Source organism: Lathamus discolor, chromosome 4 (genome assembly GCF_037157495.1).
Source record: "Lathamus discolor isolate bLatDis1 chromosome 4, bLatDis1.hap1, whole genome shotgun sequence".
Classification (NCBI taxonomy): domain Eukaryota; kingdom Metazoa; phylum Chordata; class Aves; order Psittaciformes; family Psittacidae; genus Lathamus; species Lathamus discolor.
In genome coordinates, this window is record NC_088887.1 from 107,784,094 (window position 1) to 107,807,016 (window position 22,923).

Genomic DNA, 22,923 nt, shown 5'->3' on the forward strand with positions numbered 1-22,923 from the left:
AAACACAAGAAAGGCTTGATGGGAAACAACTTGCCTTTTTAATTAAACATTTTTCAGCTTGATGTATCATTGTTTGCCTTGATTTTGCTGGAGGTTTTCTGAAAAGCTGATAACACCGAGTGAGCAATTCCTTTCCTGAAAGTGGGAGATTATCGTATTTGGCAGTAAGGATGTTATTCGTATTCTTTCTTGAATATTTGAATTCTACTTTTGCTATTATAAGCCTACAAAATGGGTGGAAAATAGCCTGTGATGGCAGACAAGATTCTGTTTTCAAAGCTTCAGGTGAGTTCTTTCATGTTGCCTGATGTACTATCAACAATGCAAACAAGAGGAGACGGAGACCATAGAATCATAGAATAGTTAGGGTTGGAAAGGACCTCAAGATCATCCAGTTCCAACCCCCCTCACACTAAACCATCTCACCCAAGGCTTCGTCCAACCTGGCCTTGAACACTGCCAGGGATGGAGCATTCACAACTTCCTTGGGCAACCCATTCCAGTGCCTCACCACCCTTACAGTAAAGAACTTCTTCCTTGTATCCAATCTAAACTTCCCCTGTTTAAGTTTTAACCCGTTACCCCTTGTCCTGCCACTACAGTCCCTGACGAAGAGTCCCTCCCCAGCATCCCTGTAGGCCCCCTTCAGGTACTGGAAGGCTGCTATGAGGTCTCCATGCAGCCTTCTCTTCTCCAGGCTGAACAGCCCCAACTTCCTCAGCCTGTCTTCATACGGGAGGTGCTCCAGTCCCCTGATCATCCTCGTGGCCCTCCTCTGGACTTGTTCCAACAGCTCCATGTCCTTTTTATGTTGAGGACACCAGAACTGCACACAATACTCCAGGTGAGGTCTCACAAGAGCAGAGTAGAGGGGCAGGATCACCTCCTTTGACCTGCTGGTCACGCTCCTTTTGATGCAGCCCAGGATATGGTTGGCTTTCTGGGCTGTGAGCGCACACTGAAGCCGGCTCATGTTCATTTTCTCATCGACCAGCACCCCCAAGTCCTTCTCTGCAGGGCTGCTCTGAATCTCTTCTCTGCCCAACCTGTAGCTGTGCCTGGGATTGCTCCGACTCAGGTGTAGGACCTTGCATTTGTCATGGTTGAACTTCATAAGGCTGGCATCAGCCCACCTTACAAGCATGTCAAGGTCCCTCTGGATGGCATCCCTTCCCTCCAGCGTATCAACCGGACCACACAGCTTGGTGTCATCGGCAAACTTGCTGAGGGCGCACTCAATCCCACTGTCCATGTCACTGACACAGATGTTGAACAAGACTGGTCCCAACACCGATCCCTGAGGGACACCACTCGTTACCGGTCTCCAGCCGGATATTGCGCCATTGACCACAACTATTTGCATGTGGCCAGCCAGCCAGTTCTTTATCCACCAAGTGGTCCATCTGTCAAATTGATGTCTCTCCAATCTAGAGTCAAGGATGTCGTGTGGGACAGTGTCGAACGCTTTGCACAAGTCCAGGTAGATGACATCAACTGCTTTACACCTGTCCATCAGTTCCGTAGCCCCATCATAGAAGGCCACCAAATTGGTCAGGCAGGATTTCCCCTCAGTGAAGCCATGCTGGCTGTCACCAAGCACCTTGTTGTTTTTCATGTGCCTTAGCATGCCATCCAGGAGAATGTGCTTCAGTATTTTACCAGGCACAGAGGTGAGACTGACTGGTCTGTAATTCCCCGGGTCTTCCATTTTCGCCTTCTTGAAAATGGGGGTTATATTTCCCTTTTTCCAGTCGTCGGGAACTTCACCTGACTGCCATAATTTTTCAAATACGATGGCCAGTGGCTTAGCAACTTCATTCGCCAGCTCCTTCAGGACCCACGGATGGATTCCATCAGGTCCCACGGACTTGTGTAAGTTCAGGTTCCTAAGATGGTCTCAAACCAGATCCTCTCCTAGAGTGGGCCCAAGGTCTTCATTCTCACAGTCCCTGTGTCTGCCTTTCAAGACTTGGTTGGAGTGGTCAGAGCCTTTGCCAGTGAAGACCGAGGCAAAGAAGTAATTCAGAACCTCAGCCTTCTCCCGATAGCTTCTGGAGAGGCTCTACGTTGATCCTAGTCTGTCTTTTATTCTCTACATACCTGTAGAATCCCTTTCTGTTAACGTCCCTAGCCAAGTTTAATTCTAACTGGGCCTTAGCCTTCCTAACCTGGTCCCTAGCTTCCCGGACAACATCCCTGTATTCTTTCCCAGGCTGCCTGTCCTTGCTTCCACCTTTTATAGGCCTCTTTTTAGCTTTGAATTTTCCTCAGCAGCTCCTTATCCATCCAAGGAGGTCTCCTGGCCCTCCTGCTGCACTTCCTTCTAGTTGGGATGCAGCACTCCTGAGCTTGTAGCAGGTGATCCTTGAATATCAACCAAACCATGTCTGTCCTTGGTGACTTGTGTGTACCTGTAGACCTTGTCCGGTGCAGAAGGTTACTGAGTTGTTACCTGAGGAGTTCCATCTCATCAGAAACAACCGCCTAAAGTGATACATATAAAGAAGTAAATGAATGTTCTTTCGCCAGAGCCAGCAGCCTGGAGAATGCTGAAGGCACTTGCAATCTGAGAGCTGTGATTCCTATTACAGGTCAGAGAGGTGTCCCTCCCCTTCTAATGAAAATCAGGAGTAAAAGTGGATACTCGGCCTCTGTCACACAACTTTTCAGCCATGTCTAGTGAAATATTTGCCTTCTTGCTCTCAGTGTTTGGAAAACCAGGAAGATGTCACCTTTGATGTTAAATGGATGTGCATTCTCCTAATGATGCTGTGCCGCTGCTCATTAACCAGCTGCCCCATGTGCCCACATCCAGTTGAGCACTTTCCATCATCTTTGGTAAGTCGTGGGAAACGGGCGAGGTGCCTGAGGATTGGCGGATGGCAAAGGTCACACCAATCTATAAGAAGGGCAAGAAGGAGGACCCGGGTAATTATAGACCGGTCAGCCTTACCTCCATCCCTGGAAAGGTGATGGAACAACTTATTCTTGACTCCATCACTAGGCATATCAAGGATGAGGGGGTCATTAAGAACAGCCAACATGGTTTTATGAGGGGGAAGTCATGTATGACCAACCTTATAGCCTTCTATGAGGAAGTGACTAGGTGGAGGGATGATGGTAGAGCGGTAGATGTAGTTTTTCTTGATTTCAGTAAGGCATTTGATACTGTCTCCCACAGCATCCTCATAGATAAGCTAAGGAAGTGTGGGCTTGACGATCAAGTAGTGAGGTGGATCGAGAACTGGTTGAAAGGAAGAAGGCAGAGAGTTGTGGTCAATGGCGCAGAATCTAGCTGGAGGTCTGTGACTAGTGGAGTTCCTCAGGGGTCGGTGCTGGGACCGGTGCTGTTTAATATTTTCATCAATGACCTGGATGAGGGAACTGAGTGCACCCTCAGCAAGTTTGCTGATGACACAAAACTGGGAGGAGTGGCTGACACACCAGAGGACTGTGCTGCCATTCAGCGAGACCTGGACAGGCTGGAGAGTTGGGCGGGGAGAAACTTGATGAAATTTAACAAGGGCAAGTGTAGAGTCTTGCATCTGGGGAAGAACAACCCCATGTACCAGTACAGGTTGGGGGTTGACCTGCTGGAAAATAGTGAAGGGGAAAGGGACCTGGGGGTCCTGGTGGATAGGAGGATGACCATGAGCCAGCAATGTGCTCTTGTGGCCAAGAAGGCAAATGGCATCTTAGGGTGCATTAGAAAGGGAGTGGTTAGTAGGTCAAGAGAGGTTCTCCTCCCCCTCTACTCAGCCTTGGTGAGGCCGCATCTGGAATATTGTGTCCAGTTCTGGGCCCCTCAATTCAAGAAGGACAGGGAATTGCTTGAAGGAGTCCAGCGCAGAGCCACAAAGATGATTAAGGGAGTGGAACATCTCCCTTATGAGGAGAGGCTGAGGGAGCTGGGTCTCTTTAGCTTGGAGAAGAGGAGACTGAGGGGTGACCTCATCAATGTTTACAAATATGTAAAGGGTAGGTGTCAGGATGATGGAGCTAGGCTTTTTTCAGTGATATCCAGTGATAGGACAAGGGGCAATGGGTGTAAACTGGAACATAGGAAGTTCCACGTTAACATCAGGAAGAACTTCTTTACTGTAAGAGTGACAGAGCACTGGAACAGGTTGCCCAGGGGGGTTGTGGAGTCTCCTACACTGGAGATATTCAAGGCCCGCCTGGACAAGTTCCTGTGTGATGTACTGTAGGTTACCCTGCTCTTGCAGGGGGGTTGGACTAGATGATCTTTTTAGGTCCCTTCCAACCCTTGGGATTCTGTGATTCTGTGATTCTGTGAGCTGCCCCCATTAGAGTTCCTCTGGGCAGCCTCCTCAGCGATGCCCAGGTGCCTGAAGGGTGCAGGACTGGCATGGGGACAAGCAGGAGATGGAAGAGACATGAAGGAGGTGATCCTGCCCCTCTACTCTGCTCTTGTGAGACCTCACCTGGAGTATTGTGTGCAGTTCTGGTGTCCTCAACATAAAAAGGACATGGAGCTGTTGGAACAAGTCCAGAGGAGGGCCACGAGGATGATCAGGGGACTGGAGCACCTCCCGTATGAAGACAGGCTGAGGAAGTTGGGGCTTTTCAGCCTGGAGAAGAGAAGGCTGCATGGAGACCTCACAGCAGCCTTCCAGTACCTGAAGGGGGCCTACAGGGATGCTGGGGAGGGACTCTTCGTCAGGGACTGTAGTGGCAGGACAAGGGGTAACGGGTTAAAACTTAAACAGGGGAAGTTTAGATTGGATATAAGGAGGAAATTCTTTCCTGTTATGGTGGTGAGACACTGGAATGGGTTGCCCAGGGAGGTTGTGAGTGCTCCATCCCTGGCAGTGTTCAAGGCCGGGTTGGATGAAGCCTTGTGTGGGATGGTTTAGTGTGAGGTGTCCCTGCCTATGGCAGGGGGGTTGGAACTAGATGATCTTGAGGTCCTTTCCAACCCTAACTATTTTGTGATTCTATGAGGCCGAGGGGAAAACATGTGGACAAACCAACATGGAGCAGCTGAAGGTGAGAGATGCAGTGTCAGGAGCCAGGTGACAGAAGCCTGGCATTGGCATGCTGGGACTTTCTGGATCTAAAGAACAAATTAAGCCAAGGAAATATGACAGCATCTCTGTGGGCAAATGACAAGACTGGTAAGTGTTGGGATGGGAAGGGGTGTCTCTGCAGCAGGGAGAGGGAAGCCAGCCCTGTGCCAGGGCTGCACACAGGACTGGGTCCAGAGCAGAAGGTGGAGGCACTTTCTCACTTCAGGGTGCTAGGGAAGGCAGGACATCACCCATTCCAACTTCACCCCCAGGGTTTGCAGCAGATGGGCCAATGCTGATAGTGTTTGGCTGGTGTAAATCAGCCATGCCATGGTGTTGGTTCATGTGAGGGCTTCCCGTGGGTGAAGCCCACGCTGGTATTTTGTGCCACCTGGTCCAGTATGGTGGGCACCTCCACACTGATGAGGCATAGGAGGTTCTTACTGCCCCACTGACTGGTGTTATCTGGCCATTCAGGTTGCACAAAAACACTGTCACAGGGATTAAATGCCCCTTTACAGGCTGGGGGACTTTGAACCCCCAGGGAGGGAAGGGCCTCATTGAACTGGCTCCATGCAGTGTGATTGGGGAAGGGAAGAAAAGATGACAGAGACTTAAATAACTTGCTCAGTCCATTTGCAAATGTTCCTGGGCAGGAAAATATTGCAAACCCCACTGAGGGCAGAGAAATAATACAAAGGGACCTACAGAGAAGCAAGAAATATGAGCAGGAAACAATAAAATGAGATTCAGCTTGGAAAAATACAAGGGAATACATGTGGGGAATAATATTTAGTAATAATTTCACTGGGAGAAAAAGAATGGGAAAGCAGAAAATCTGGAGGGGAAAGAAGAGCAAGACCCCAAGTGAACAGCAAATAAGGTATTTTGAAATGGAGGTGCTGAGGTTAATGTGCTGAGCTGGGACCGAGCTCTCTCTCCTGTGTATATTATGGGCCACATTTAAGCAACAGCCTCTAATTGCAGCAAGCTCTACTTTCCCCTAATGGCAATGGCTGCCACCAGCTGTGAAGGGGGCATGAGTAACTCCTGCTGAGGGGCAGGATTGGGCTTTGTCCTCTGGTCATGCCCAGCTGGCAGGTTAAGACCTTTCAGAGTGTTTCTCCATGTGCCTGTGGTGAGGGGGTCACATCCTTGGGGATGCTTTGTTCTGTACCCAGGCATCTGTTCCCAGGCATGGCTCGGTGCCATGGAGCTGCCTACAGCTGCCTTGGGGGTACCACCATGCTCACAGCTCCCTTGCTGAAGACACCAGCAGCACGTTGGTGTGTGCTATGGGCAAACCAGTGCCAGCCTCTGAGTGGTTTTGCTGCTTCTTCCCAACATTGTTACCACTTACTTACCATGCACACCGTCCCTGGCATGACACAGCACTGACAGAACGCTTCAGAGCCTTAAGTAGCAATGTATTCAGCAATAGGCAGTGAAATAGCATGCCACGCACTTCAAACTGCAAATGAGGGAGAACATAAATTTAAGGGGTGTAAACAGCAGGAAAAAGAGGAATTGTTTAGGGCAGTCTGAGAAGATGGGACTGGGAAAAGGGATGAAATTGCACAAGCAAAGAGGCGTACGGCAACGCAGGGAGGGTTTCCTTAGCCATGCATCGTCCTGCACTGAGCTGTGTGACCCGCCACAGAGAGCCCATGGGGGCCACTCAGCAGGGATGTGGGATGGGTGAAGTGACTGCAGGAATGTTTCCATAACTTCTTAAAGCCACGCAAGGCTAAAAGTGTATTTACAGGCCGTGCCGCAGGTTTAGAAGCATGGCTGTGACTTTTGAATCCTCAGGTTTTGGGCTCTTACATTACAAAGCAAAGGGGCAGACCAGTTCTCCTATGGAACAGATACGCGTTTGTTGGTGGGACCTGAGCGCTGCTGTGCCCACCCTTGGCCCTGGTCCAAACCCAGCCCTGGGCTGCTGTGGTGCAGTGCTACGCAGCAGCACTATGCCAGGGTTTTCCTGTTATCACATTACATGTGGGACTCTTCCTTCTGAGTTGCAGCCAACTAGACCCTGGTCTCAGCTAGCACTGTAGCCTATAAAAAGTAAGTGAATGAATCTTCCCTAACCACCACTCGTGCTTGCTCAGAGTTTACCAGCAAGTTTCCACACGTGTTTGCCCTGTGCCATCCATAGTCACCCTGTGCAGCAGGAAAACCTTACTCTGCTCAAGTGAGGGGAAAAAATTCCAAAGAAAAAGAACAAAGCATGAGGAAAAGCTTTGACGCAAAGAATAGGCTTCTCCTGCTGCAAAGTGCTCGTCACCTCAGCACATCTGCTCTAAGTGTAGCTGAGCCCCCCTTCCTTTCGCTGCCAGCTTTCTGCTTCCAGCACTGCTCCTTCGCCTCCCCCAGACACCAGGAAGCTGTGGCATTTTGGGATGTGCTACATAGAGCCTGACCAAGGCTGTATTTTTCCCAGACTGTTCTTTCCTATTTACTTGAGCCACACGCATGCCAATCTGACAAGGCCCAATTTCCTGCCCGTGCCCTTTCCGCCCCACCAGCCTCCTGCCTGCAGCACGGCGCCGGCATCGCCAGCAGCAGGCGGGAGCAAACAAGGGGAAACCAAAGTGGCCTTGTCCCAGACTGAGCGATGCCCCCGGCACAGCACTCTAATAAGTGGTTTTCAGCTCACTTATGAGGATGGAGTTCGCACAAGTGACAAGGGTCCCTGTGCAGGGGCAAGTGGGAAAAGCACAGACACTCAACTGAGAGTTACACTCTCAAAATTCTTAGCTGGTACCTCTGAAGCCAACTGAGCCTAAAAAATCCTCTGGAAATGACATTTGGCATTACTTGGAAAGGGGGAGCCTGAGGGGTCCCCTCCTACTCCCACTGCTGCTCCCCAGCATCCCTGCAGCCACTGAGACATGAGGGGTTCCCAGCTCACGTGATGCTCAGGTGCCCGCTCCCTGCTCCCCCTCCCTCCAAACAAGCCTCTGTATTCAGCCACGTAAGTAAAAAGTAATCTGTTCTTTTTACTGTTATTCTTCAAAAACACAGCCAAAACCCCAACTTTGCTTTTGGCCAGAACTAGGCTGATCAGATGTGCTGTTGTAGACAGAGGAAAGTAAAGCATTAACTGAAGGGAAAAAAAAACCCTATAACAAAGCAAACAAAACCAAAGTCACACCATAAAGTATTTATTAAGAAACAAAGGGGGCTTTTCTTCTTCATTTGTAAGAAACACTTTAAATCAAGTGCCCTTTCAGAGATTTAAAAGCTGTATCAAATGGTAACATTGGTTTTACATTATTATACATGACATAAAAACCCCACCACATCTCACAAAGCTTTTTTTATTACAACTCAGGTTTCTCTGCCTGCAGTTGTAAATCAGTTTCTACAGACTTAAATTTAACTTATTTTCTCCTTTTTTAAAACAAACAAGTAAACAATATACAAAGAGATTCACCTGAATTTCATAGGTCAGAGGAGGTGTCCTTGCCAGGGCCTGTGCGAAGCAGGCAGCGCACACTGGCGGCGTGGGGAGAGCGGGCTTGGTTCACGGTTGGGAAAGATCAGGACCACATGGATGAACTTGTGCTCTGGCCATGCAGTCACAGCCTGGGCTTCACCTGGTGCCAAGCACCTCCAGATCCAGGTAGCAGAGGCCCCGTTCCCGAAGCTCAGCTTTGGAAGGTCAGCAGGACCAAGCCTCAACATGGACGGGTAGAACTCGAAATCGACACAAGACCCTGGTGCGTGCTGGGTCCTTCAAGGGCCTGGCAGCACCCACCTCTGCTGCACCCGCAGCCTTTGGAGGTGTCCTGGAGCAGAGCAGCCACCCAACACCTCCAGCAGCCGGCTGCTGCCTCGCTGAAGGCGCCCAGCCAGGGCAGATGGATGCCAGGTCTCAAGCCAAGTTTCCTCTCCAGGTCCTACGTGCTGAATGGACGCTGGCAGCCAGGAACAGCAGCTCTGGGATAAATTAGCTATTCATTTTCCTGTGTCAGTGGTCAAACCATGGCTGCCCGCTCAGACTGCCTGTGTGTGGCATGTTTATGAGTAAACCATTGGATTTGGCAATGCTTCAGCACAGACATGTAGTTTAAAAACAGACATACAAAATAAGTAGTATCACAGTTATTGCTACATACTGATACAGTATCAGACAATAAGAAACCTTTTATCAGCTCTGGTTACAGTAATTGCCCAGGTTTGACATAATGGCCTCAGCCCTCTGTTGCCCTGTTTTGGCTGCAGAATGGATAGAAACGCAGACTACTTTTTGTTAAGAGACAAAAGCAGTCTAAACAGTTTGTTGCATCTGTGGTGACACATTGTGATTAGTACAGCCTGATTATTCCCAGCATGCTGCTTCCTGGAGTTTTTTCACCCAGATGAAGCAAAGCAGCTCCATTGCAGTGTCATCCACCCAGTCCGCACCATGCCTCCTCCCTGACCCCATGGCATTGCAGGGAGCCACAAGCACCTTCATCTTTTGGTTGGGCCTTTTGCCTTATTTTTAAATACAGCTGTGCCTTCCTTTTCCCTCGCCCCACAGGTAGAGAAGAAAAGGGGATAGCTTTGTGTGAGATCCCACCCCAGCCCCACAGAGCAGAGCTGGTGCTCACAGAGGGCTGGAGGGGGACAAAGTCCATTTTCGAATGGTCAGACTCAATCGCAGGCAGGGCACAACTTCATGTGCGCTCACACGGGTCTAGTGCTTCATGGGAAGTGAGGTTACAGCAGGCGCGTTCGGAGTCACAGTACGACCTTTCTCTGCAAAGGCAGGTTCAGCTCGGGCCCTGCCAGCTCGTACCAAAAGCTTTGTGTCAGGAAGAGCAAGCACCTCGTACCCTGTTCTTAGATACAAGTTCATAAAGTCTGTGCAAACCACTACTGGGTCCTGATCTTGAGACAAACCCAAATCAAGAAGGGTTTCAAGTGCACTGGAAGGAAGAGCCGAGTAGTTCACACTCTTATTCCTACATAAATACCAGGGACAAGGAAAACTGGTCTTTGCAAGACAGCCTTCTGTGGCATCTCACCCCAAACCAGGGATGGTTAAGCCACGGGGCTCGTACCAGCACCCAGCAAGCAGGGATTGCACTGGTTGGCACTCAGTTGTGATTGTCTGTAAAGCAACAGGAAATGTCATCAAGAAGCTGGGAGAGAAGAAAAGAGGTTCCTTAAGTACTGCGGCCTCGTACAGTGTAACAAAACTCCTTCTACAAATTAATTAGGCAAATACTTCTGAACATGTCATACCTGAAGGGCACTTAATGGCTCCCGCATTTATCTCACAAGTACAGCGATCTGAAATACATACGGATTTTCAGCGTAATCCTTCGGCACTGTAAATCATGCACTGGAATGAGAGCGGATCTGGCAATGTTAATTCAGAGATATCATCCTACAGTTTCTGGCAACAGACCCCGATGGAAATAAATGGTTTATAAACACTGTCTGACATGCATGAGCCTTTCAAAGTTATTTACAAGTGATGTTCTGGAAGCTTCGTCCCAAGGAAGTATTTCTCCACCGCTCAGTTTAGATATAAAAACCTGCTGGGTGGGGAGAGGGAGGAAGGCGTCAGCGCTACACAGTCACGGCTGGGTACATCTTCTGTTCGCTGCTGGTATGCGGGTAGGGAGACTGGATCTGCCTGTAGCCACTCTGCAAGCCGTCGAGGAAGGGGGGCACAGGGGTCAGAGGCATTGAGTCGTGCTGCACAGTGTAGCCCACGTACTGGGGGTGCAGGTACTGCCCCTGGTGCGGCACGATCTGCGTAGCCTGCTGGCAGTTCAGCACTGAGAAGTTTGTTGGCATGTTGACATAGACATTGTTCATGGTCCCCTCGGGCAAACAGCAGTTGGTCTGCGACCTGGTCGGGGGGGCTCTGGCCCCTGAGTTCGCACTGGAGCTGGAGCTGGCAGCAGTGCTTGACTGGCGTGAGGAGGAGCCCCGGGAGGTGCTGGCACTTGGGATCATGGGGATGGTCTCCATCAGGCGGGTGCCCCCAGGGGCTCGGCTCTGCTGGGGCTCCTGCTTGGGCCTCAGGCATCTGCAGCAGCAAGCAGCTACCAGCGACCCCAGGATGATGAAGGCAACAAATACAGATCCAACGATAAGGAATGGCACGTAGATGGGCACTGCAACAGTGAGGAAAACATCGTCACTGGGGGCCAAGGACAAACCCCAGCAGCTCCGGCAGAAAGTCCCTCACACAGGCTAAGCCCACCTCCCCCCACACAGGTCAATGCAGGGTGAGCACTACAAGCTGTGTGTGCAGCCGAGCATTTTATGCCAAAGATGAAAAAGGCTGCGAAAACCAATGGCTGGAGTTCCCAAAAACATCTTCAAAGTTACTAGCAGGGAGGAAAGCCCACAGCTCATGCCTCAGCGGAGGACAGCTGCCTCCTGTTGATGGTAGTCTAGACACCAACCGTAACTCCACACCTCACCAGATCCTATCTCTAAAACAGCCTACTAGAAAAATCAGGCAAGAGAACACTGGGTTTGAACACTGCTATAGGGAGATACTTTGCGCACAGGATCTCTGCTTAGAGTTCAGGAGAACAGGATGATCAAACCCCAGTGCTGCATTGCATCCCTCCCCACTGCCAGCCCTCTGTGGCTGCTGTCACCCCTCAGGGCAGGGGACAGCCAGGCAGTGACCAGACAGCCGCCCCAGGGATGAGCTTCTGGCTGCCCTGGGTTTCAGAAGACAAGGGGCAGGTGGTGGGGTGACAGGAGCAGCTCCAAAGCTTCACTCCCAGCAGAGGGTCAGTGTTACTCCTTGTGAGGCTTAAAGAAGGACCATCAAGGCAGGAGTGGGGGTGAGCAAGGAGTGGGAGCAGAAAGTACAGGTGATGCTTCAGTGGTGGGGTTGGAAGCCCAACAAGGAGGACGGTGAACACCATCCTTGGAACAACCTGGGCTCCGGCTGCTCTGCACTCCCAGGGAAAAAGCTGTTTTGTCTGCCTTAGTAAGAAACCTGCACGGATATATCTGTGAAAAACAGGGGGAAGATGCCAGACAACATACCTGGGCTTCAGCATTTCCACCAGAACCTCACAGACTCAAGACTCGGGCAGGGCTGTGGACCCCAACCTGAGCCTGACTGACCACACTGAGGCAGAACCTCATAACAACATGCCCTGGCACATCGGCTGCACCTCCTGCAGGTGACCAGTGCCGGGCTGAGCAGGAAATACTGATTAAGCAAATCGATTGTTAACAACATTCCCTTGTTGGACTGCAAAGGGGGGGGGGGGCATCTGTCTGCTCAGGTCAGAATAACTCCTTGCACCACTGATCACATGGAGCAAGATACAACCAAAATGCCATGTTTCTTCTACAACGTTAGCACTTTTCAGACGAAAGGTTTGCAAACAATTGTCTCTACTTCTGCACTCGGTGCTACAGCAGCTCTAGAGCAGGTGCACGCACTTGCTACAGACTGTAACACACAAGTTTTCCAGGAGTAAATCTGTCCTAATTATAACACCACTTCAGGCTACTTCTAACGCGTTCAGCGTGTGTGGATTGCAGCAAGGGCGCTGGGAAGCCACCAGGGCTTTATTTGAACAGCAGCAGAAAGACCCGAGTTTATCCCTGAAATCCGATCTTGTGAAAACCTGTCCTAAGTGGATGAACACACACAATCAGAGCGGGGGCCGGCCAGGACTCATTTCGGAAGGTCACATTACTTTTTGTTTCGCTCATACGGATCGTCCCAGTATTTTACTTCCCGTCTTAACCGGGGGCACAGACGGGCCCGAGGACGCGGTTCCACATCACCTGCTCTAACGGACGGCAGCGCTCGGCTCCCGAGCAACAGGGAAGGAGAAAAAAAAAGATCCACACGCGGGTGCCGCGCCCCGTTCAACAGCTGCTGGCGGGCCTGGCCGGCCCCACCGCCATCCGCCCCACCCCGCGGGGAGGGTGCAACCGGCGACGAGGGGGAAGGAGCGGGCGAGAAGCTCGCCGCGAACCCGCGGCGGCTCCCCGGGAGCCACCGAGCCATGGGGGAGCCCCCAGTGCCGGGCCAGGGCCGCCTCACCTGCCGCGCCGTCGGGGCCGTCCTTGCCGGGGCGGCCCTGCTCGCCACCGCCCTGCCGCCGGTCGTTGTCGCAGGCGCCTTGGTCGAGGCGCGCCTCGGCGCTGGAGCAGCAGTACCGGAGGGCGCAGCTGCCGCAGCAGATGGTGGCGTCGCCGCCGTCGAAGCGCTCGGGGCACTGGAAGCCGTCCCGCCAGCCGCCCTGCCCGTCCAGCCAGCCGTGGCAGTACTCGCCGCTGGCCGTGGTCCCCGCCGGCAGCAGCCAGCCCAGCGCCGCCAGCAGCAGCCAGCACCGCCCGCCCTGCATGGCGCGGCGCGGCGGGCGGCCGCTCCGTCAGAGCCCCCCCGCGCCGGGGCAGCGCCGCCCGGCCCACCGGGGCATGCAGCCGCCGCGCCGCGGGGAGTCTCGCCGCGAGTCCTGCTGCCGCCGCCGCATACCCGGCGCTGGCCCGCGGGGAGCGGAGCCGCCGGCAGGAAGGACCGGCCGAGCGGCGCCGCTACTCGCTGCCCCGTGCTGGCCGCGCCGCCCGAGCCCCGCGCACGTCCATGGGTGAAGGCGGCGGGTGCGGGATCCCCCTCCCGCCCGGGGGAGCTCAACGCCGCCGTGCGCCCCGTCCGGCGCCGCGCCCCGCACCGCCGATGGGCGGGGGGCGCCGCGCCCCGTTCTTATAGGCGGCGGTGAGGGCTGAGTACGCATGCGCCAGCCCCGCCCCCGTCCGACGGGGCGGCACCGAAGAACTGAGTGGGGAAGCGGGGCCCGCGTTGAGCCCCGCATCCCCCCGCCGGTCCCCAGCCCGGGTCTCCCCCGCAGCCCGAACAGCAGCCACGTTGCGGGCCACACGGGACCGCTCCGAACACACGCGGGGGTTCCGCCTCACGGCTCCTCGAAAGCCGGCGGCAGCTCAGGGGAGCACACAAGGGTGCTCTGTCAAACTTGTCCGGGAGGCTGAAGCGGCAAGAAAGTCTGGGGTTGTTTCTCTCTTCCCTCCAAGTCGGCTCCGGTGCTACCGACCAAAGATTCTGCTTACAACGCGTTGAGTCGAGAGAAAAACGCTTCTTCTAATAAAAAGGCAGAAAAGGGTAGCTCTAGAAACCAGTGCTGTTTCTAAACCCTGCTGCCAAGTCAGGTCACTGAAAGGAAGGTGACAGAGACATAATCTAAGTTCGCACAGTCTTTTCTTCTTCACACAGGGCTTTTCTTCTTCAAGTAAATTATTGCCTTTCACTTAGAACATTCCAGGCCTTCCCCCTCCATCTTCACCTCCCTCTTTTTTTCCCTTTCATTCCCCTTCTAGGCAGCCGCAGAGTTTCACAGAGATATTAGTCTGGACCAGCAGATTCTGGGGGAATCAGAGCCCAGGTAATGGCTTTTTGCCCCTCGGCTTCACTACATATCCCAGCAAGTTACTTCACAGCATCACCCCTTTCACAGCTCAGTCCGTTGCTGGAGCCATGGCACCGCAAGGGCAAGGTGCAGAGGTGGGTCCCACAGACTCACACCTTGCCTCAGAAAGGGTTACTAACCTGGGGCAGCTACCCTTTGGAAAAGCTCGTGGTTATCAAGATAAAAAGTGGGATTGCAGCATGACAGGTTCTGCATCGCCCGTATCAACCCAGTGGGATCGTGAGAAGAAACCTGCGGGAATTTGAATGATGGAGTTTAAGATGCTTCATCTCAAAACCTGATCAGCAGCCACCTGGAGCTGTCAGCTTGACCATGTTCACTTTGGGGTGAGGAGCAGCACATCTACACACGGCCCTGACCCATTTCATTCAAACACCCCACATCGCCAAAATCACCCCTTGGCCAAGACACCCTGTGCTGCGGGTCAGTGTCAAAGAACAGTGAGGGAAAGGGATCATCTGGATAAGGAATTAAAACCACAAGCTCCTGACCTGTTGGGGCTTCTGGCAGCCCCAAGTGACAGCGCAGCAGCTGTTAAATGCCTACATTCACAGAGATCTTCCTACAAGATCATTTTCTTAAGGTCTGGGTTGGACTGACATCTTCATAATAAGAAAAGCAGGTTCTGGATTCTTTCATGTGTTGCAAGCAAAATACTTTCCCAGCCCCATCGAGTCGATGGCTCCAGTGATACTCAGTAAAGTGGATCTCTTCCAATAGCAATAGCAGACTATGAGAAGATAGTCTACTTTTCACCTATCACCATACTCATTCCCAGTTAGGAGCCTCAATCATGACTAGATATCAGCACCAGATCCCCTGCAGAGATTAACAGGTACTTTAAATATTCAAGCTCAGAATTTGTCTCAACTTGTCTGGGTAAAACCAGAGATAATGGCACACCTCGTTATGCCTTTGTAAAGCCTGAAACATTTGGCACTTTGCAAAATGCTTTAGAACATATTTAGCAATAGAGTAATTAGCAAAGATTCTTCCTTTCCCCCTCGCTGTTTTTACAAGCCGATCAGGTAATATCTGTATGATTTAAAGTTTAGAGCCCACAAAAAATCCCGAAAAACAAAACCGGTCTTCTGCTCTGCAGTGGCTTTGCTCGTTTTCCCATGCCTAGCAATCTCATAATATTAGCTCGACCTGTTTCAGAGTAAACCAAAACATCACTAAGGCCCCACATCCTGCAGGACACCAGACTCACTGTGTCCCATCAGGCTGAGCATCTTGCAGCTTTGAGCTATAGTTGGAACATCATACATATGTTTGAGTGGGCAAAGGTTCTTACAGCCTAGAGATATTCAATAATGGTCCCATAGTCTATAAATCTTCATTATCTGCTTCAACTTTGTTTCCTTTTTTCTAGAAGTCTCTGAATTTTTGCTGCTACTACCAGGTATAGCTTTCTGAGGCCTTTGGCTCCACAGAAGTGTTTTTTGCCCTTCCCAAACCAAATGTATGATGGCAGGAAAGCAAATGCCATGTTTTATTTCAGTCATTTGAAGAACTCACACGTTGTTCTGTGACCCCTCAAAAATCTTCTCTCTAGGAGCAGAGAAAGTAAGAATTAAATTTCCTTTTATTAGTTGTCTGAAACCGATAAAGTGCATTTTCCACATAACTTCTAACACTCTGAACTGCAGCCTGCCTGTGCAGCCGTGTAGGAGATAAGTACATTTACAGCACACTGCAGCTTTCATACGACTCAGCATCCAGATGCTGCATTGGCTGTGTGAGAGCGAGACTCACGCACCCAGGCGCTGAGCTGGGGCATAGCTCCTGGTGCCAGCATGCTGGTTCATGCAGGCAAAGCTGCTGCAGGATAATCACCACTGTATAAGTGTATAAGTGACTGTGTAAGACATCTCAGCAATTATTGCAGTCACTGCATTGACAGGTACTCTCATTACAACAACAGTGGTTTTGCCATTTTATTCCAACAGTCTTTCTAGAGATGGGAATATTTCAGAAGTATTTATGTGCCTTCAGAACATGGTGCTTTGCTTTCCTTAGGTTTTCAGGCCTCATTTGCTAAAGCTCCTTGAAAATACAACTGTTTCTACTTCAGAAAAAGACATCACAGATTACAGGAAAGGTGTGAAAAGAGGCATAATAACAAAAGTGTTTCATCCTGAACAGCTCCCAGTTCAACAGGGGGAAAATCAAGGACCTTGAGCCTAAGCTGCTGAACTGGTCACAGCGAGGTGCCACAAACATTTGTTGGGGCTGGCTGTGGCAGCACACGCTGGACAGGAAGGAAGAGAAAGGACTTATTAGAGGAAGCTGTGACAATAATAAGGAAGAAACAACAGTCCCTGTCCCTCCCCCTTGGGTGTCCATCTCACAGATTCTCCAAGATAAAGCAGGAACAGACCTGTCACCTTATTCTGTATCTCTATTTCAGTTGGAACTCCTTTAGAACTAGGAAAAAGAAAACCCTGCAATGCAACCCTCCATGGTGCCCTCAGCTTCTGATGGTATGTAAGTGGCTCTTGCTGTGAGGGATGTTTTGCTTTCCCTATCATATTTCCAACCCATCCTCTGCAACTTGCCACATTCCCTTGATGTTGAGAGACACAAAACTGGCAGTAACTCCTATCCCCGTTTCCATTCAACTCATTGGAGATAAACTTTAGATGGCATATGGATCTGTCTTTTCTTTTCCCTTAGGATATTCAGTTTCATTCTTGGTAGCCTGGTCACTTGGGTACAAGTGAGATTACCTGCTCGGCACTGCCCAGCCCTGGACACCAAGCAGGCATTTATGTGCTTTTCTTGTTACATTTAGCTATTGTATCTACCATTACATCACTACTGTCAAACAATGTCGCAACCTTATCAGAAACCTTGAAAATCTGGAATGAGGAATTATTTTGTTTCTGCGTTGCGTTCCCAGGGTCACAAATTAAAACTTGTGACCTGCAGTCTCACTCTCATCTCCCAAAGAAAAGCTGGAATTCATCATCATGGTACTATTGTTTAGATCACTTGGCATATAAAAGCCAGGCCATGCTTACTGCAAGAGCTGGATTTTATTGCACTTTGTGCACTTTATCAGCAGAGATTCTTCTTCCTGGTAATATTAAACAATAGAGTCAATTCCCAGCTGAAGGCTAAGCTGAGTATGTAGGGTTTAGTTACTTTTAAAAGTGTTTGGTTTGTTTGGGTTTTTCAAACTTATAAGGAAATTACCCTGGAGCCAGAAATCCCTGCGTCTTGCCCATTTACCCAGGCAAAGCTGCTTCCCAGGTAAGACCGTATTTGCCGCTGACAAAGCAATGTCTTGCTGCCCCCATGTGAAGTCAGTGAGAAGGGTAGCGCTGTTAAAACACCATCACTAAGGGTTTTGTACGGAGAGCTGTAGTAATCAAGAGTGCAGTCCTTACTGGCAGCTTATACTAACATAAGTTGCCAGATGAGGATAGTAACCAGGATACAGGAGCTTAATTTAGTAGGGTTTCCTTCTCTTCCTGCCCTTAGATCATTAGCTACCTTTTACACTAGCACAGCTATACCTGTGGTAAGTATTATCTAAACACCACTGGTATATTTAAAGGGCCAAACTGCTACTCTGATTGCAGTATTACTTGCATAAACCAGACTGGCTTTTATTTCTGCTCAGGGAGCATTTTTAATATCTACATTTTAAAATACACGTGTATTCATAGCGGAAAGGATTTCTTTTATTGGCTCTCATTTCCTGGAAAATGATTAGAACAAGATGACCCAAGGAATAAAAAAAACATCCCAGAAAGAGTCAAAGGACTGTAAAAATAACTCTGAACAGAAGGATATGAGCCCTCCTCAAGGGCTCAGCTGTGAATCTGCACCAGCACCAAGCAATCAATATGCAAAGCTCGGTTTCTGCTATCAGTGCTCCCTGTCCCAGTGTATGCAGCAGTGACAGCAGACATCAGTGCTGGCACCACATTATCACAGCCCGTACAGACACCTCCAGTATCACACGTCTGGCTCCCAAATGCACCACTGTCTTGATAATGGGGTTCAGGCATGCAGGCTGAAGGGAGGTGACCAGGTAACAGTATCTGTAAGCGTTGGGGGACATCTTCCAAATTCAAGAGGGCAACACTGCAACAAGTTAAGGAGGAGGCTGTTTCTCAGAAAATCTCCCCCAGATTCAAGACTGAGCCTCCTCAGACTGGGGCTTTAGGGACTTCATTAGCATTGTCCAACTGCTCAGCTGTGATCAATACAGCTGTCATGCTCTTCTCCCAGGAGTCTTAGTACATTATTTTTCGGCACTCCTGCTTAACTGCAGACACAACAGATTGCTGCTACGATATATAAAGACCTGGACACAAAGCTGATGTGCACATCTCAAATTGAAATGGGGGCTATTTCATAATCCAATGATTCTGTCTGCTCTAACCAACCACTCCAGCCACTAGCAAAAAGGAAAGAATATTAGATTTTTTTCCCTTCCTCAGACAGAGAGGAAGAATTACTTCTTCTGGACTAACCCCATCTTCCCACAGCCTGCCCTTCCACTAAGACTGGCCAATTTGGCAAGGCATTGTTATTATGAAGCTATTTCAATTAAAAGAAGAAAACCTCCAAAGTACAGGAATTTTCCACTTTCACACTCCAGTTTATGCCACACAGAGCATAGAGCATGAACATTTCATCAAATGCAGGAAGAAAGAACCAAGAATAATTTCAAAGAAAATTTACTGTTCACCTCCTAATGCCGTAGCACAAGACAAGGATTTAGGCACCACACAGTGCAAGCAGCATCACTATGCAGCTGCAGCTCAGATTGCTGCCTGTACAGTCAGATTAATGTGCTCCAGACAAGAAAAAAGTGCTGCTTCTCTTCGTATGGTTCAGTGGGATTTGGTAGAGCTTAATATGCAGTTTGAGATTTTATACGGGGATTATTAGTGCAGATGAGCAAGAAGCAGCAACTTGGTGCAGAAAATTAGCAATGCTTATGAGAACACGTTCTAGATCAGGAATTTTTTATACTGCTTACAAAAGAAGTAAAGGACTGCATCTGCTTGCATCATTGGTGTTTTACTTGACATTAGTACTGTAGCTCAAATGCAATTTATCTTCGGGATGATATAATCTAGCAATTCTTCCCCAAACACCATTCTGAGGGCTAACTTTAAATGAAACCTCCATCACTCTGCAACAGTGTGTAGTTTTGTATATTATTACTTCCATCATTGCTGGAATGCTAGCACCATTCACCTGCCTGAGCCCACATATCCCTTTTGCCCCCATATTTCTCATCAGCTCTAACGCCTGGCAAACCTCGTGAGCACCACAGTGCTGGTGTCACCATGGCAGAGCAACAAATAACAGCTGTACTGGCTGCTGCGGCACTGGAAATAGAGGGTGGGGAGAGGCGATGAGGAAGGTGACACTTCTCAAGTGTAAAGTGACAAGTTAGAAAAGCATTTCTAGCAAGATATTGTTACTAATAGAATACAAATTTCAGCTAATAGGCATTTGCATTAGACTTGCATCTTTAATTCAGTGATTTCTGCCCAGCACAGGGCAATCTGGATGAGCTGCTGCAGCCTCCCTGCAGTTGCAGCCCCTTTTGCACATCTCCGATACAAGCAGGAGGATACTACCGGCACCAGCAGAGCACTACCATGCCTGAAGACAGCATAAACAACATTTAAAGCCTTCACTCATTACTATCAGAGCAGAGCTTAGCATCAACCTCACTTTGCTGCCATAGGATGAAGTAGGAGCTTTGCCCTTATGGTCTGTACTACGTAAGCTTAGCTAATGGCCAGAGCAGGGCTGACCCTCCTCGGGAATAAGGCTTGCTTCTGGTTTGGCTGTTGGAGGTATGCAAACACCTGGCTGCCCATTGAAAACTGTTCTTGTAGCTTCAGCATTACACTGCTGCTATGGGGGCAAGCAATGGCAATGTTAGCTGCAGCAAGTTCCTTCAGACAGCTCCCTCAGTCAGCAGCCAGAAAGGTAGAAGACCATTCCCATTTGAAACCAATAGAACATGCATTGCTATGGCTCGTAGCTGTGGCATTAAGGCTAGCACATTCCTCTTGCTACCACTTCTCTCAGTTAACTTTGTTTGACCTGATGCTGAGTCAGAATCACAGTGGCTGCCTTTAGCATTGCTCTTCAGGATAAAAGAGGCAACACATGGGTGAGCTGGGCCAAGCACAGCTGCATGAAGCAACAAAGGTGAGACTGGTAATATACAGGTATGTTCAACCACGCCTCCAGAGATGCCCCACACTGCTAAGATCTAGGGTAGTACTGGCCTACATGCTCACTGCCATTGCATCCATTTGGCACTTGGGCCCACCCAACCCAAGCCTTTTGTTGAAAGATGGATTTTTTTTTTCCAGTAAGGACTCCTTTATCACACGTACCTTACCTTATATCCCTGGGTAGAACAACAGCAAGTATTTGTGCTCAAAGGTTTGATTCCATTTTGTGTATGTTGGTAGAAAAATAAAGGTAGTCCAAACAGCCAAGAAATGCTAACACTGCTAACAGGATTAGAGGGGTTTGGTGTTATTACAGTTTAGAGTAGCCTCTACCGAGGTGCTTAACCCAGGAGTTAACAGATTAGCTTTAGCTACCCAGCTGTACATCGCTTGTTCACGTTTTTTTCTCCCAAAGTTTCACCCAACTAAAGGTGTACTCAAGCTGATTTTTGCAGCATTTTTCCCCATGAGAACTTACCCCTTTCTTGCCTTATTAAGATTACACAGTATTTTTCAGAATTTCAAGTTTCATATAATAAAACAGCTTGATTTTGAATATGAATCAAGTCTGTGTTTCTTTCCCTTTTTACCACACCACTAAGTCTGATCAAAACCTCATCATCCTAGCTTGCTTTTGTGACTGGCATCATCACCTCTGAAGCATATGCTGTTACAACAATGTGCCATACTAAACACACAGAGCCAGCAAGATTTCTTGCCTAGGAGATACACACCAGCCTCTATTTAGAACCAGATTTTGGAAGCAAGTTCATCTAGAAAGCTGCCGTCCTGCTTCTGCTGCCCAAGCACACGCCGTAGAGTGACAGCTGCATTGAAGACAAAAGAAAGAAGGAAATCCATCAGTCTGAAATGTTAGTTGAACAAACAAGCAAAATACCTTTGACCTGTTCAGCTACTGACATGTTCAGCACAGGAGTATGTACTCCGAGTTCTCCATGCAGGTGTTCAACAGAACTGACCCAATACCCTGTTGGGGGCAGATCTATACTAAAACAGAAGTAAAATCAACCCAGAAACTTTTATAGTTGATAAGAAGCTTCTGAACTTAATCAAAACCTGTTCATAATGAGCCAGACTTTCCTTACTTCTAAAAAGTGAGAAACCAGAAAGTAAACCATTGTTTAGGAAAGTTATCAAAGCTAAAGTAAGACAAAGCCTACTCACCTCTTCACTGTGGCATTTCAACAGCAGTGACGGGCTACAAAAGTTAAAACCCTGAGGCTGAGTGAAAAAGAATTAAGTAATAAACCTCATAGCAATTGGACTCAAATGGGTCAGAAAGTTCATTCAAACACTGAAGTTGAACAAAATCCTTCTACCTTAAATAAGTGAGAAAGTGTGAATGACCTGGAAAAAAAAAAAAAAAAAAAAAGAAGCGACATAGAATCATAAGGTTGGAAAAGAGCTTCAAAACCCCTTCACCAGCTTCGTTGCTCCTCTTTGGACCCACAGGAGAATGCTGTAGGAAGTCCAGGTAGACAACATCCACAGACCTTCCCTCATCAGCCTTACCACAGCAGATCAGGTTAGTCAAGCAGGACCTGCCTTCCATAAACCCATGCTGAGTCCAAGCACCTGGGTGTCCTGTACATGCACTGTGATGGCACTCAAGACGATCTGCTCCATAACCTTCCCTGGCACCGAGGTCAGGTTTCAGGTCTCTAGTGTCCTCGATCCTCTTTCTGGCCCTTGTAGATGGGTGTCTCATTTGCTAACTTCCAGTAAACTGGGTCCTCCCTGGTGAGCCGACTACTGGTAAGTGACCGATAGTGGTAGTATATGTACTGGCAGGCTTCTGCCACCAGGTGAAAGCAAAATTCTCCACAGAGCCATAAGAATCCTCATAGGACTCTGTTCATTTTATATCTGTTTTATTTCTTTTATGGAGTTAATTTATGATTCCCCACAAGTAAAAAATGTCAACCATGTAGAAAATGAAACTACTGCAATCATCTATTTCTACCTACTAAATACAACATTCAGCCAATACAAAAGATTCCATTACAAACTGTTGATTTGGAACTACAAAAATACCAACATACAAATACTCAACATTCAGTTCAGAAGAAATGATCCCAAACTGAATTCAAACGAATTGTCCTGTTCACAGTAGGAAGCCTTGTGCTCTGCATCCCTTCACCTCTTCCCATGCTTCTCCTCCCCCCTCACCACCTCCATCCTCCTTTTAAGCAACCTACCTGTCTGGTT

The 22,923-nt window shown here is 49.2% G+C and overlaps 1 protein-coding gene across 1 annotated transcript; it reads right to left on the minus strand.

Moving 5' to 3' along the window:
- Positions 1-8,184: 8,184 nt before the first annotated feature.
- On the minus strand, positions 8,185-13,722 carry SHISA2 (shisa family member 2). Its single transcript, XM_065678512.1, has 2 exons — positions 13,069-13,722; positions 8,185-11,155 (listed from the first exon to the last, which is right to left on the minus strand). The coding sequence occupies exons 1-2, from the start codon at positions 13,370-13,372 to the stop codon at positions 10,602-10,604; spliced, it is 858 nt and encodes a 285-aa protein (XP_065534584.1). The 5' UTR covers positions 13,373-13,722; the 3' UTR covers positions 8,185-10,601.
- Positions 13,723-22,923: the final 9,201 nt, after the last annotated feature.